The sequence below is a fragment of the Labeo rohita genome, unplaced genomic scaffold (assembly GCF_022985175.1).
Source record: "Labeo rohita strain BAU-BD-2019 unplaced genomic scaffold, IGBB_LRoh.1.0 scaffold_45, whole genome shotgun sequence".
Taxonomy (NCBI): Eukaryota; Metazoa; Chordata; class Actinopteri; order Cypriniformes; family Cyprinidae; genus Labeo; species Labeo rohita.
Genome location: NW_026129368.1, coordinates 2,357,732 through 2,374,596, shown reverse-complemented (window position 1 = coordinate 2,374,596; position 16,865 = coordinate 2,357,732). Strand labels below are relative to the sequence as shown.

Sequence of the window (16,865 nt, the reverse complement as noted above, 5' to 3'; positions counted from 1 at the left end):
CTATAATGGTTGCTTAAAAATTTTGGTTTTCTGCTTTGGTGATTCTGCTTATTAACATCAGGTGTCTTCAATAATGATCAATCATCACTTTGTTAATCACCTAATTATCTCATTACCTTTAACACTGCTTCAGTGTTTATATGTGTTAAATTGACACTGGGGATTTTGCTGTGTATAGCATTTTATTACTTCAACAAAAATGGTGCTCAATAGAAACAATCATAGGGGCTTGTATTACTACAATAGTAGTAAATATATTTACTACAATGGCAAAATGTCTTGAATCACTTTTATGCTTTTCTAAGGTCAAAAGGTCTTATGGGGGCCTTAGGGGCAAAAAGATCTTCAGGAAATACACTGTATGTTAATGTTGTTTTTAATCTTTTTCCCCACTGAAGAGTTTAAGAGAGAGTTAGAGATCCTTATTCAGAGGCTTAACAGGTTCTTTGTATGGCAGTGGTGCTATATAGCACCTTAACGACCCCAAAGAACCGCTGAAGAACCAGACAGGGGCTTGACCGGTTCTTTATACACTAACGGTGCTATATAGCACCACAATCACACCAAAGAACCGCTGAAGAACCGCTGAAGAACTGCTGAAGCACCATTTTTTTTTCTGTGTGTAGGGCATCTGTTGACCCCTTTAAATAATTTAATATATTTTATATCTGATATATAATGTACAGCCATACATTTCTGAGGCCCTAGTGATATTCTAACCTAACAGACGTTGTAATCTGGAAGATGTTGTTTTGTGCTTAACACAATGCAGTCAATGTCTTTATTAAGGATACAAGCTTCTGAAAAGGGCATTTTATGACCATGTTAAAAAGTAAACAAGACAGTAGTTTACTTTTAGACATGTTACTGTTGTGTTGGCGCAGATAGCCTTGTGGGCAGCGCGCTGACATACAGCACCTTTGTGCTATGGGCATCCCATGTCCGACTTAAGGACCTTTCCCGATCCTGCCCCCCCCACCTCTCCCACTTTGCTTCCTGCCATATATCTGATCCTATACAATAAAGGCAAAAATGCCAAAAAATAAATCTTAACAGACGTTACTGTTGTGATTAGTAATTAAGTGGTTATTCTTTAATAATTGATCATAGTTACCAAGTCGTTCTCAGTGCAAATATTTTTGTTTAGTAGTTACTGTATACCTAACAAGGAACTAGTTTTATCCTATATTTGCTATTACTTACTGCTTAGTTTATTTATCTATATTGCTGTCATATTAGTTAACAATATTAAGCTCATGTAGTACTACCTATTACTTCCTGCATAGTTATTTGTTAATAACGGGCCACTATTCTAAAGTGTAACCGAAAAAGAATTTAAGACACGCTAATCACTAACCACATAGCCTTACCTAATAAAGATAATTACATTAAGTACATTAGCTTAAAAGTCATTACTATGATGTGAGTTACAACAAAAATCAAAAAAACTTTGTGGGTTACAACTGCAAAAATCAAATAAACACAATATACTATTGATAAAATTGTAGTTTGCCACCGATTGACCCTCGCCTGTCCCTGGATTACCTGTACTTTGACTGTTTGCTGGTATCGACCCTGCCTGTGTATGCACTCTAAAAAAACGCTGGGTTAAAATAACCCAAATTGGGTTATTTTGGTAACCCAACGCTGGGTCAAATATGGACAAACCCAGCGTTGGGTTATTTTAACCCAACTTGTTGGGTTAAATCTTTGACCCAACACTTTGGGTTGTTTTATTTACCTAGACTATTGACAAAAAAAATACTACGTTGCTGGTTGAAAACAAACCTGAAATATTTAATAAAGAAAATAAACAATAATCAAAGAGAAGGTACACTGTAAAAAGCAACCTATAGAATCTACTTAATATAATGGGGTAAATTGAAGTAACAATTTGCACTCCGTTTGTCTATATATTTGAGTAAAGAATACCTGAATTTAACAGCTATGACAAACTAAAAAAAGTAGATAAAGTCTACACAGCAAAAAGCCCAGTGTTAAATGAACTCTCGCGGGAGTTTATTTGAGTGTTAACATGAACACTGAAGCAGTGTCAAAGTTAATGAGGTAATTAAGTGATTCATTGAGTGATGATTGAAAATTATTGAAGACACCAAAATGTTTACGTCACCATTATAGTGGTCAGTGTTAGCATTAGTTGGGCTCTTGACCCGTAGCTTTTTAATTTTAGCTTTTATACAATTGTTTAGTTAAACTAGCCAGACAAGCCAAAGAGCACAAGTCATGCAGTGGTGATAATTCTGTTTTAAAATAAACTTAATTTGAGCCACTGAAATCATTTAGAGTTTTATATCCTTTATTTATTACAACTGCCTTGTGGTTTCACAGCAGAAAAAAATTGATAAAGCCTGAATTTTTGTTTACATTTTAAATGGACTTTTTACAAGCTCCTCCGATCAAAAAAAAAATTTCAAAAGCTGTTCTTTTAGGCACACACAGACATCATGAATCAGCATACGAATCTCAAAAATGGTGACAAACAGCATATTCAGAAACAGATCAACTCTAAACATCACGGAAATCATCAGCTCATAATTTATTCATGCCACAATGCATGATGGGAAATATGGATGAGTTTTGATTGGCTACAACATAAGTTTTTGTTGGTCACCATTGTTGTGATTTCCATGCTGAATGTTGATGTCTGTGTGTCTAAATCTAAAAAATGTTTATTTTTTTCCGGTCAAATAAATTTCAGAAACACCTGTCTGATTAAAGCAACATAAACAAAATACAACTCACTTATTCTGATCGCTACTTCATGACTTTGTCAAAGCATAATCAAAACCACAAAATCTCATTTCTTCTGGTTTGTCTGACTGTTGTAACTCAATTACAACACCCAAACAAAATCTAATATTAAGAAGTTACTGGTAAAGAGCTAAGCTAATGCTAACACTCACCACTATAATGGCGACTTACAAAATTAGATTTTCTCCTTTTGGTGATTCTGCTTATTAACATCAGGCGTCTTTAATAATGGTCAATCATCACTCAATGAATCACTTAATTACCTCATTAACTCTAACACTGCTTCAGTGTTCATTTTAACACTCTTGAGTATGGACTCGAACTCCCGGGAGAGTTCATTTAACACTGGGCTTTTTGCTGTGTAGACTTAACCTACTTTTTTTTTAGTTTGTCTTAGCTGATAAATTCAGGTATTCTTTACTCAGACATATAGGATAGAATCTACCCAAACAAACTGAGTGCAAATTGTTACATCAGTTTACCCCATTATATTGAGTAGATTCTATAGGTTGCTTTTTACAGTGTAGCGCTTGGCTCGTCGAGTAGGGGGAGTGGCTTACTCTCTTAACTGTCACTTGATTGGATAAAATCAGTAACCCAATGTTGGGTTACACAAAAACAACCCAACACAAAAACAACCCAACTAAATGACCCAACAGGCTTAACCCAGCAGTTGGGTTAAAAAAACAACCCAACATTTTTTAGAGTGTGACTATGTCTCTGTTTAATAAAAGCTTGCAATGGGATCCAACCACTTCACCTCTTGTTTGCTCCATAACAATAGGAAACATCCTATAGATGTATTGCAGATGAGCAAACACTGTACAAAATATGTCTTTCAGATGTAAATGCAGACGTAAATAGACGTCTCTCAGATGTGTGTGCTATCAGGGTCAAAACTGTGATTGAACGATTTATGTCACTGCCATACCCTATGGTTTTGTGAAACGCCACCACTGGCAGAGGCTATTTACACTAACTCCTCCCACCAACGTGTGATGGGACTAGTTAACACTACAAAAGACAACAGTCTAACAGCTCCAGTGGCGTAGATGCAGTGCATGCAGCGGTCTTTAAGATGCGATCGACCCGGGTTCAAATCAGCCTTTTGACATTTTTTGTTTTCTTCCTTTTCCAAATCTCATATCACATCAGAAAGGCTTTTTTATATATATGACAATAAAGGAAATAGTTGAAAAGTTGAAAAAGTATCGTTAGGGTAGGTGTAGTGGGGGTTTACTCTTTGTCCCAATAAGGTGGCATTCATTCAATAATTTGAGTTAAAAATATAATTTACACTCAATATGTTATTATTTCATATTTAAAATGTACTACAGTGCTGAGGTGCAGATAACTGCCACTATCTGCAATACGTAGTATAAATAGCAGAAAATCCTGTAAGTGTAAATAGAATCTATAGCTATCACTAAGAAAATACTGCTATTTTCACTTACTGTAAATATAATGCGTTGCTATTTGCACTTAGTGTAAATAGCCTCTATTGCTATTTACGCTTAGTGCAAATAACTCAACAAATAGATTTTTAAATTGTATTTATTTATTTATTGGGAGTGGCTGTCAACTCAAGGTGAAACTACTTATTCAGTTACTTTAAAAATGCTCATCAAAACATGCATCAACGCTGTTGTTGTCAATATGACAAACATCACTTGTTTATTTCACGATTAAGTAGCTGGGTGTCAAAGTCTTCTGATTGTGGAGCACATAACACAATCATCAACTCTGACTACTTGTGTTTTCTATTGTCTTTTCCGGTGTGTAATAAACTTCTTATCTTATGAAAATGAAGATATTTTTATATTTCCTGGTAACAGTTGTGTACTTTGCCACCCCTCCTTGTCTACTGAGCTCTTTAAAGAGCAAAGTGCAACTGCAGAGCAGAGCGACTCAACAGGGCAAACTGAAGGACAGGATTTTTCTGGTAAGCCAAAATATATACTTACATTACACCTGACTGCCTTTATACAAATACCTATCTTTGCATTATGTATGCATCTTGTTGTTGATGTTTTAACTAAATGGTATTAATGAATGGATTTCCTTTATTCAGTATTAATTTATTATGGTTGGTCAGACACTTTTCCAAGTGTCCTTGGAAAAGAGCATCTGCTAAATGCACTAAATGTAAATGATGTAGATCAATTTTAAAATGAGCAATTTTTAATATATTCTCTATTATAATAGAATTATTCTAGTTGATGACAATAACTCTATCAATGATAATAACTACTATGACATTATGGCAGTCATAATTGTTTCAACAATATGAAGACCAAATCTATAACAATAAATATAATGAATATATAACTTTTAATAAATAAACTGGAAAGTTTTTTTTTTTTTTTTTTTTTTTTATAGGTGAATTTCAGATTCGGAAGCAAGAATGTCTCAAACAGCTTTACCTGTGAACTCTTCAACACTCGTCATCCAGATTCAACAACCAACACAAACAACATCCGTTGGGACTGGGACAAATGCTCCTTTGCCTGTTTATGTCCAAACGGTACCAGGGGTTTTTCCTCTTCATAGACTTCATGAATTTATGAAAGGCCAACCAAAAGCCCTTGGGGTAAGACAGTTTTCATAAATCTATATGACTGATTTTTATTTGTGTATGTCAGTGAGAAGAAAAAGAATACACGGATAAATTCTATATATTAAGAAAGTATGTTAGCCTTTAATGCAGACACAGGTTTTACTGCATAACATGACTTATTGCCCTGGTGACAATGCAACATAAGATAATCATTTACAGTAAAATTTACAGTGTACATGTCACAAAGAATGATTTCAGAGTTGCACACTACCCAAAAATGTGATTTGCACATCTGCAAATCAGTATGCTGTGGTGTAAACTATTTGAACAGATGTAATTAATCATTGTACTTAAGTATCTTTTTAGCTAATTTGTTTTACTAAGTATCAAAAATATTAGCAACTTCCGCTTTCTACTTCTCTAAATTGTTGAATAGGTATATGTTACTCCAATACATTTGATGAATAATGCAATTGCAACTTTGAAGGTACTTTATCTTGTGGATTAGCAGGTAGTTGTGAATTCCAGTTGTATATAATAAATATATATATACACATACATACATACATACACACGCACTAAAAGTCAAAAACAGCTAAGGGGTTATTAAATGGAACAAATCATGTCTTTTATTGGAAAATTCAAGCTTTGATAATTGCCTTAATCTTTTACACAACTGCTGAGAAGATGACATACATTGTAAAAAAAATAAAATACGTTTTACTTTGATCCTCAAAATAAAATATAAAAAGTTTTACTTTATAAAAGACTCTCTTGTTTTACCCTGTACTTTTTATTTGTCCCTTACAGACTGTCCAGATAATGATTGGTGTGTTGGCTTTCCTGTTTGGGATCGTGTTGACACTTCATGCAGAATCCATCTTTGTCTATAGTGGTGTTCCCTACTGGGGATCGCTCATCGTAAGAAACAATTATGCAATTATATGTTATGTCTTTTATAATTCAACCTACATATTCTAATGGAAGCCTCCATTTTGGTCTTTCTTTCTCCCCTCAGTACATTATTGCAGGCTCACTCTGCGTTGCTGCCGAAAACAAACATAATTTACCCTCCGGTTTGTGTTTGGTATGTACACAACAACTTGTTACTGTTAGGGCTGCCCAACACAGGCAGGTGGCATTATAATAGTATGATTAGCATTTTGGAGTAACTGATATAAACATTTTTTTACCTACCTGGAATTGTTAAGTGTATTTCCTCTATTTTAATTTCCATCTATAAAAATTCTGCCATTTTTTAAAACTCCTCCTAGGCTGTTGGTCCAATCTCCACTAAATTTTGCACATAACAGCTAGGGATGTTGAATTATCAAATTTAGATTTTAGATTTAGATTTATTGACACACTGTGATGATATAAGTGAATTAAACAGTCTGTCAATGCTCATTTTATCACTTAAATACATCACTCAATTTTAATAAAACTTAATACACAGAGACTACAGGATATTTTGAGAATCCTTAAATTGCATCCAAATTGCACCTATACGGTACACTACAATCAAAATTTCTTGTAAAAGAACACTAATATGACTTTCCTACATTAAAAAAAAAATTAAGAAAAAAGAAGAGGAAGAAGAAGAGAAAAAAACAGCCACTCGCAGTCTAATAGTGACTAATGATGTAAAGTCTAAATGGCTTACCTTTATGATAATATTTGCACTGTATGGCAGTGTGTACCAAATTAGTCAAAAGTTTATATACAACTTGAAGAATCTGCAAAATGTTAATTATTTTACCAAAATAAGAGGGATCATACAAAATGCATGTTATTTTTATTTAGTACTGACCTGATTAAGGTATTTCACATAAAGACATTTACATATAGTCCACAGGAGAAAATAAAATTTGAATTTATAAAAATGACCCTGAAAGGGGTGTAAACTTACATGTTTTTGGGAAGATAAAATGAGTTAAATTTACCCTAATCTTCAAAAAAAATAAAAAATTAAAAAAAAAGCCACCCCCTGGCTCTTAATGCATTGTGTTTCCTTCTGAAGCATCAGTGAGCATTTGAACCTTCTGTAATAGTTGCATACGAGTCCTTCAGTTGTCCACAGTGTAAAAAGATGGATCTCAAAATCATGCAGTCGTTGAAAAAGGTTCAAATACACAAAAAAAATGCTGAAAAACCAAAGAATTTGTGGGACCTGAAGAATTTTTCTGAAAAACATCAGTCAGTTTAACTGTTCAGGACAAACAAGTGACTCATGAACAACTATCACTAGGGAAAAAATAGCAAAAAATAAAAAACAGCTGTGGATCATTCAGGTAACAACACATTATTAAGAATCAAGTGTATGTGAACTTTTGAACAGGGTAATTTTTTATAAATGTCTTTAATGTGAAATATCTTATTTGGGTCAGTACCAAAAAAAATAACATGCATTTTGTATGATTCCTCTTATTTTGGTAAAATTATTACGATTTTGCAGAAATGTGTAACCTTTTGAGCTAATCATATTTTTTAATTTGTTGACCTGGTTGTAGTTTGGGTTGTACAAAACATTAGGTTATACAGCCACACGTATTTTACAACAAATAATCAAATAATGAAAATGAAAAGGACCTTCAGATAAATATTTCTGGACACTGAAAATTTTGAGCTTCAAATAATAACTCCACAATAAATTGAATTGGACCTGTGATATCCTATGACATGCAATTCATCTAATTTTTTTTTATAATAATAATGTTCTACATGAGTCCACATACACCACATAACTTATGATCACGTCTTGTGACAGTAAAACATTATACAGATTATTTTTTGGACTAACAGTAAGAGGGAGAATTTCCAGTTGTCCCTTTTGACACCAGCACATTTATTATAACCTAAACCAGCGGATCTTAATTCAGGGGTCTGTTCTTTGTAATTGGATTACTCAGTTAGCTGGATTTTACTGCTGACGATTTGACATGATTCAGGATTGTTAAGTTCTTCAAAGCTTGTCCTGGGGTTGCTGTCATAGCAACAGGTCTGTTAGCTCAAACCTGCTCAGAAGCAGGCTTATTTTCGTAAACAAGATTGTGTTATTTTAAGTGAAGGTGGTACTGAAAGTCTGTCCCAGGCACTGCTACTTTCTTACAAGTGCACCATACCAAACTAGAGAAATTAATTTTCAATAATAATACTACTAATAATAATACTAATACTACTACTACTACTACTAATAATAATAATAATAATAATAATAATAATTATTATTATTATTATTATTATTATTATTATTATTATTATTATTGTTTTGAAAATAATTAAAATGTTGTGTAAGACATGGCCAATTTTACTCAATAATTACCTCATAATTTTACTGCAGTCATACATTTTACACCAGCCAATGTAATGTCTTTTTTAGTATCTAATAATGTCTGTTTAGTAATGTCCTTTCCAAAAAACATGACAACACAGAGTATTCTCAGGGGGCAGGGAGCAGCAGCTCATTTGCATTTAAAGAGAACCCATGAAAACAGCATGTTTCTGCTTCCATTTAAAATGGGCATATTAAAAATATAATAAATGATCTGTGGGGTATTTTGAGCTGAAATTTTACAGGCATATTCTGAGGACACCTGGGACTTATATTACATAATGTAAAAAGCAGCATATTAGGTCTCCTTTCACAAAATGTCTTAGTTCTTCCTAATTTATTCATCTGTTTTATGTTTTGTTTTTTTCTGCCTACAGGTGAAAGGTTCACTTGGAATGAACATTTTCAGTACTATAATTGCAGCCACGGCCATTGTTATAATTTCATTGGATTTGGCTCTAGGACCACTATGCAATTATGATTGTTATGATTATGGTGGAAAGTACAGGGTATGTTATCAACTTTTACATTCACATTTATTTAGTTATTACAATAAGATCACTGTGTGGTCAGTACACTTATTAAATATCAATCCTTAAACTGCACTCATCTGTCCAGTCTTTTTTTATATTTCAGAAATAGTTTATATATCTTTTACTACACTCTAAAAAAACGCTGGGTTAAAATAACCCAAATTGGGTTATTTTGGTAACCCAACGCTGGGTCAAATATGGACAAACCCAGCGTTGGGTTATTTTAACCCAACTTGTTGGGTTAAATCTTTGACCCAACACTTTGGGTTGTTTTATTTACCTAGACTATTGACAAAAAAAATACTACGTTGCTGGTTGAAAACAAACCTGAAATATTTAATAATAAAGAAAATAAACAATAATCAAAGAGAATTACTTAAGACAACAAAAAAAGAGACAAAATGAATTTATAAAAGGCTATTTTAATGCAAAATAAAAAATACAATTTGCATTAATAAATGTTAAAATATACATGTGCACTCAAAAAAATATTTCAGCCCTTAACTTAATTTAATTATGTACAAAATTTCCATGCATTTAGATTACATAGTTTTAACTTAAACAAATCAATTAAACTTAATGTGATTCAAATGCATCAGTCTTACGTAAATGAAACAGGTAAAGTTGATGTAATATTTCCCAGTGTTAAACAAACCCTGCTCAGTGTTCATGTGTTTCCACACTACAGAGTGTTCAAGTAGCATTGACACAGTGTTGGAGTTAAGGAGATCATTATGTCATGATTGACCAATAATGATCAACATCTGCTGTTTACAAGCAGAATCACAGAAGGAAAGAGAAACACAAGAATCAGACACAGCCAAAGAGAAAATGAACTTAAATAAATAAAGACATTAAATCTCTGATTAAACAACTCCACAAACAACATTACAGTTTGACTTGATTTCTGTCATATATCCACAAATATTATTTCAGAACATCTAAACAGAGGTTAAGATGTTTTATTTAAAAAAATGTTTCATTTGACCTCACCATCATGGCGAACAGGGTTTACTTTAGTTGGGCTCTTGACCCTTGACTTTCTTAGTATAGTTTTTTTGTTCTTTGGTTGTTCTAATTGTGTTTGTAGAGCACGTTTGTTATAGTGCAAAAAAAAAAAAAAAAAAAAAGGGCCTTATTAAGTGTTCTTGGTTAATTATTATTGATATTGCAATCATCATCCAGTGGCCTGATTTACTGATATCTTTCAGTGGTTTACTTGTAAGTTTCATGACATTTACAGTAGCTGTATGAATTGTTACTATTACTACTTCAAGATCTCCAGTATTACTTAGACACACACAGACATCAAGAATCAGCATATGAATCTCAACAATGGTGACATTCAACAGCTGCATGCTGGGAGTCATGGGTGAGTTTTATAATCTGCTGTTACCCAGCATGCAGCTGTTGAATGTCACCATTTTTGAGATTCATATGCTGATTCTTGATGTCTGTGTGTGTCAAGCTGATGCTGGAGATTTCAAGGTTTAGTGCATATGATGAACATCCATAATAGTTCATACACCTGTTATAAACTATGAAAATAATAGACTAACCACTGCATGAGATCAGTGCATCATGCCACTGGATGATAATGAATTAACAAACAATAAAAATTAACCAAAAACACATAATCAGACTTCTTTTTGGCTTTTTATTTGGCTGCAATAAATGTGTTTCATACACATAATTACAACAGCCAAAAAAGTTTAAATAAAAAAATCAAAAGTCAAGAGTCCAACTAAAGTAAACCCTGTTCGCCATGATGGTGAGGTCAATTGAAACTTTAAAAAAAATAAAAAAATAAAACATCTAAACCTCTGTTTAGATGTTCTGAAATAATATTTGTGGATATATGACAGAAATCAAGTCAAACTGTAATGTTGTTTGTGGAGTTGTTTAATCAGAGATTTAATGTCTTTATTTATTTAAGTTCATTTTCTCTTTGGCTGTGTCTGATTCTTGTGTTTCTCTTTCCTTCTGTGATTCTGCTTGTAAACAGCAGGTGTTCATCATTATTGGTCAATCATGACATAATGATCTCCTTAACTTCAACACTGTGTCAATGCTACTTGAACACTCTGTAGTGTGGAAACACATGAACACTGAGCAGGGTTTGTTTAACACTGGGAACTATTACACCAACTTTACCTGTTTCATTTACGTAAGACTGATGCATTTGAATCACATTAAGTTTAATTGATTTGTTTAAATTAAAACTATGTAATCCAAATGCATGCAACTTTTGTACGTAATTGAATTAAGTTAAGGGCTGAAATATTTTTTTGAGTGTGAGGTGATTCAAAATGGCCGCGAAGGTAGCGCTTGGCTCGTCGAGTAGGGGGAGTGGCTTACTCTCTTAACTGTCACTTGATTGGATAAAATCAGTAACCCAATGTTGGGTTACACAAAAACAACCCAACACTGAGCAAAACAACCCAACTAAATGACCCAACAGGCTTAACCCAGCAGTTGGGTTAAAAAAACAACCCAACATTTTTTAGAGTGTACTATTGGGCTGCGTTTCCCAAAATCATCGTAAGCCTAAGTAGATCATAGAGACCTGGGAAATGCAGCCCTGATCATTTACAATACAAGGAGGAAATGACATTATACATTTGTGTTATTATTATTTGTGCTAATGTTGAATTTTCCCCTCAGACCCTCTTTTGGGGAATCAGTAGTGTAATGCTGATATTCACCTTGCTTGAGTTTATCATCTCCATCTATCTGTCAGCATTTGCCTGTAAAGTCACCTGCTGCTGTTCTTCTCCACAGGTGAGTAATGCATCAAATCAGGTGTTTGCAAACTTTTTTGTCCGCTCAAACTCTCAGATATGTATATAAAATTGAAATAGTTACTTGAGGATGTTAATACTTGAGTTCACGCTTTAAAGAACCAACAAACACTGCAGGTTGCAAATATTTACTTTCATACTCATTTTCATATGTTCAAATCCTTGAGCTTTTAACATGTAAAATTCTTGATCTTTAAATTTCTGTCCACAAAAACATTGGAAATTGTGAAATAAAGTGAACTTAACACACATTGTGTTCCCAAACGTTAAACTCGTGGCACTTGCAGAAAAGGGTTTGTGAGAAGCAGCATTTACTGGAAATTTGTACATGATGACAGTGCAGCTCTTCACTCTGAGACATACCATGTAACTGACTATATGGGTCATTGCTACCATTTGGTGGATTTTATGTCCTCATGAAACAATACTAAGGGTGTGACGGCATACTTAGCTCAAGAGACAATATTTAATGAATTGCCATGCAGTAAAAGACAGAACAATATCCAAACTCTATAAAAGCTATTGCCACAAACTCAGCTGACTGGTTTCTCTACTATATGATTTCACATGGGCCTCTTGAGACCTTGGCACTGTACATGAGCTTCTAATTTCTGACTGAAGCTTTGTGTGATCTTCTAACTGAAGACCTTTTAAACTTTAATTTAAATGATCTTTTGGGGGTAATTTCTCAGGCAAAATTGATGTGATTAAAGCCATTACTGTGTTTTATTTATTTCAACCCAGGCTCATTGGAATTACACGCCTCTAAATACATTCCTAACATGTTAATGTACCTTCTCTGATGAAAAAAACAGCATATGCTGGTAGGTAGGTTTTGATGCTGGTTTAAGCTGGTCCTTTGCTGGTTTATGTTGGTCCTTAGCTGGTTTGTGCTGGTGCTTGACCAGCAACATGACCAGCTAAAACCAACATCAACCAGCATCCCAAAATCAAAACATACCTACCAGCATATGCTGTTTTTTTCACCAGGGTTGCTGCACATTTCACGCCACTTTTAAAGTGAAATGTCGAGTGAGTGGCACTAAAACACAGGTTTAATATGTCACCCTGGCATGTTTTTATTACGCTGCTTTGTTTTTATTATGTTGCTTCATGAACACATTGTTGCGGATCAGAGTTCAAATATCTGGGGAGTGTCGCTAAAAGATTATGCTCTATAATTTTGGAAATCGTTTCTACACAAACCTACTGAATATGTTCAAACGTGTCAGATTTTTTATTCATTTTAGATTAGTATTCTTTAAGTATTTATGCTAAAATTAGGCTCTATTAATCAAAACTGTGGACCTGTAAAGCACACTTTGTGTGAAAAGGATTAAAAGTTGTTGGAGTTTTACTGCCTCTAGTGTCTATTTCAACTGGAAACTGCAGTGATTTGTATGTATTGGTACATTTCGGTTGGTTGTATTGGTTCAGTTTTCCAGAGATGTATTTAAAGGAGAACTCCACTTCCAGAACAACAATTTAGAAATAATTTACTCACTCCCTTGTCATCCACAATGTTCATGTGTTTCTTTCTTCAGTCCTAAAGAAATAATGTTTTTTTAAAGAAAACATATCAGCATTTTTCCCCATATAATGGACTGATATGGTGCCCCGATTTTGAACTTCCAAAATGCAGTTTAAATGCAGCTTCAAACGATCCCAAATGCGGTTGTAAACGATCCCAGCTGAGAAAGAAGGGTCTTATCTAACGTAACAATGGGTTATTTTAATAAATATAATACAATTTATATACTTTTTTAAATGCCAAACGCTCGTCTTGTCTTACTCTGCCTGGACTGTTTTTGTTCCTGTTGATGACAGTTAGGGTATGTCGAAAAACTCCCATCTCATGTTCTCCCTCAACTTCAAAATCATTGTATATCGCTGTTTTTTTGTTTTTTTTTGTTGAGGGTGTTTGATCTGCTTTGCATGTTTACTTTGCAAAGACTCGGTCGGTACTTCTGCAGTCTTGAGGCAGAATACACAGTTCAAGGACTGCAAGGCAAGATGAGCGTTTGAGAATAAAAAGTATTTAATTTTTTATTTTTTTTTAAATAACTGATCGTTTTGCTAGATAAGACCCTTCTTCCTTGGCTGGGATCATTTACAACCGCATTTGGGATCATTTGAAGCCACATTTAAACTGCCTTTTGGAAGTTCAAAATCAGGGCACCATATCAGTTAATCATTATATTAAGAAAAATGCAGAAATGTTTTCCTCAAAAAAAAAAACAATTTCTTTATGACTGCAGAAAGAAAGACATGAACATCTTGGATGACAAGGGGTGAGTACATTATATGTGAATTTTTGTTTTGGAAGTGGACTTCTCCTTTAAAGGCACGTATTTCCAATGAACCTGGGTCATTTGCTCATTCATTCAATTAATTTGCTCATTCATTCAACTGATTGTTTCTGAATTAATCAGCCATCTGAACTAAAGTAAGCGACTTTTTTTATTTGTGGCTTACAGTATCATTGACTCATTTGTTTATTATTGTACAAAATCTATATTACATTTGCAATCATACAGATATCTGACAGCTTTTCACTTAAATGAGAAATATTATCACGTTTTAATATCACAAGGTCTCCTGGTGCAAGATCTTGTCAGACCCCTTAATGACAATGACTATTTTACTGTATATAAAGCATAAAACAATGATCTACTTGTTTTGGTGGTTTTACATACATAGATACCATATTAGCTATTAATTATTAGTACCTAAGAATACAAAAACAACAACAACAACAACAACAACAACCACCACCACCACCACCACCACCTTTCTGAAGCACTTGACAGATTCCCATGTTCCCCATGATAAAATACAATTTCTCTCTACTTCTCATTTTAGAAGATGAAAACATAACATGTCCACCCAATTTATAATGGACAAGAAAATGTTTTTTGAATAGATTGTATGTATCTATTGATGTTTTATGTTGAATGTTTCCAGAATGTCATTTTAGAGCTAGGAAAGGAGGCTTGGACATTGAGACGGAAGTGTATGTGAATTTTGGTGTCTGTGGATCCCTCAAAAGTGTTTTGCAGCAGTGTCTCTACTAATCGAAAAACTTGTAATACTGAAAAAAAACCTGTCTGCCAGTGTTATTGCATATAGGGCATTTTACAGTAAGAAGGCATAAAACGCTACATGTTCCATTTTTCTGAAGGTGCCGCATGCGCAAGTTCTACCTCCACAGCCCTGTGGTTTTATGCCCTGTCAAAATATTAACAGCTCAGAGGTAAGAGAAGCTCGTAACGTCGGTTCTTTTGAACTTTAAGTTAAATGGTACACAAAACAATTAAAAAAAAACATATCATTATTTGAATTTAGTGTTGAGTGTCCATGTACTGAAAATGTGTAAAGCACTTAGTAATTAGCGCAATACGCATCAATCAATAATCATCATAATCACTTTTTTTTTTTTTTTTTTTACAGATATCTGTGGTCAGCAACCCTTCCATGCATCACCCTCCCACAGAAAATCCTCCAGAATACAGTGAATGTAAAAAAATATGAGTAGTTAAAAAAATGGGGGTTCCGGCAGTGATGTACTCCTGCAGTTGTGCGTGATGCTTTCGTGGGAGGCAGGGGCTTCCCACTGATATCCTGACCCTTAATGCTAATATCATGTCATTAGAAAAGCAACCATGAAAGAAATCACTTGATCAGATAATAATTGCATTTTTTTTTAAATCACATGTGTAAACAACTTTTCAATACACTAAAAGATGCTATTTAGTTAAGAATAAAACAATGTTTACAACAACAGCCTGGCAGGACAATATCAGTATCCTTGAGGAAATACATATGATTAAAACTTCATTAAAACAGGAAAATATGTTTCTTAAACATGGGTGATGGAACTGTGTCATTAACTGTGTTAATAGCCGTTCTTTTTGCTTGTTAAATAGATATAAACATATATAAATGTTTTAACAGACATTATGTTAGAACTAAGTTAGAACAAACAGTTTTGTATTGTTTTAATCATGTTAACCCAAAGTGTCATGCATTTTATGAGAACTGTCCTTACAGTACATCATGTAGAGAACTCAAGAAACATGAATTATAATATTTACACCCTGGTAGATAGACTAAGGCTCTGGACTGAACGGGAGAAACGGCTTCTAAAGCCTACCTCAGCTGGGCTTTTGGGATGGGCATAAGTGACGTGATGTTTTAATGACTTGATGTTTTTAATAATGTTTGTAGACTCTTTATTAACATTAATTAAGAGTAAAAGAGCAATTTGATTTATGTGTTTTGGAATGAGGTAAACAAGAACATAATTTTGTGGCTGTTAAATGTATTGTCTTGCCTGATTCTTAACCAGAGGGTGCTTTGCATTTCCAGTCTCCAGCGTTTCTAGTCAAATTAGTGTATATTCTGAGCTGATAATCTAATATTAAACCTATTAAAATCTTTTTAAAAAGCATATGGCTCTATAGTGCCATCACTTTGCAATGTCTCAATGACCGTCATTTGTCAGTGCCTCACTGCTCAAAGTTTAATGAGTGCATATGACACGAAGCTGCCAATGTCAGCTACATTAAAAACAGATAGCTGCTATTTGAATGGGTTCCTACGTAGACCACAACAGAAGAGCATCCAATTGGGAGTTAGAATTCGTAATAGCGGCACTCATCGCTTACTCAGGAAAAAGGTCTTTAAAAGGGAAGGTATTGTATAATGAAGGGGTCAGGCTTTTTGTCCTTGTAGTAGTGGCCTACTTTATCATCACTCCTAACCACCTGAGCTCCACCTGCGTCACATGTCAGCAATTACATTTATGCCATAAAATGTGCCTTATCTCAGATAAGTAACTTAATAACTACATGGGGAAAAAGTGCAAAACA

General features: G+C 33.9%; 1 protein-coding gene across 1 annotated transcript; it reads left to right on the top strand.

The window, feature by feature from the left end:
• Positions 1 to 4,630: 4,630 nt before the first annotated feature.
• On the top strand, positions 4,631 to 16,444 carry LOC127160762 (membrane-spanning 4-domains subfamily A member 4A). Its single transcript, XM_051103417.1, has 8 exons — positions 4,631 to 4,714; positions 5,152 to 5,362; positions 6,140 to 6,250; positions 6,348 to 6,416; positions 9,038 to 9,169; positions 11,858 to 11,974; positions 15,176 to 15,247; positions 15,445 to 16,444. Exons 2-8 carry the CDS (start codon positions 5,177 to 5,179, stop codon positions 15,523 to 15,525), a joined length of 768 nt encoding a protein of 255 aa, XP_050959374.1. The 5' UTR covers positions 4,631 to 4,714; positions 5,152 to 5,176; the 3' UTR covers positions 15,526 to 16,444.
• The last annotated feature ends 421 nt before the right edge of the window (positions 16,445 to 16,865 follow it).

Coding starts and splice junctions, on each gene's coding strand:
- LOC127160762 (XM_051103417.1), top strand. CDS start 5,177: ATGTCTCAAACAGCTTTACCTGTGAACTCTTCAACACTCGTCATCCAG. Junction 6,251..6,347: donor CCTACTGGGGATCGCTCATC/GTAAGAAACAAT, acceptor TTCTCCCCTCAG/TACATTATTGCAGGCTCACT. Junction 9,170..11,857: donor ATTATGGTGGAAAGTACAGG/GTATGTTATCAA, acceptor TTTTCCCCTCAG/ACCCTCTTTTGGGGAATCAG.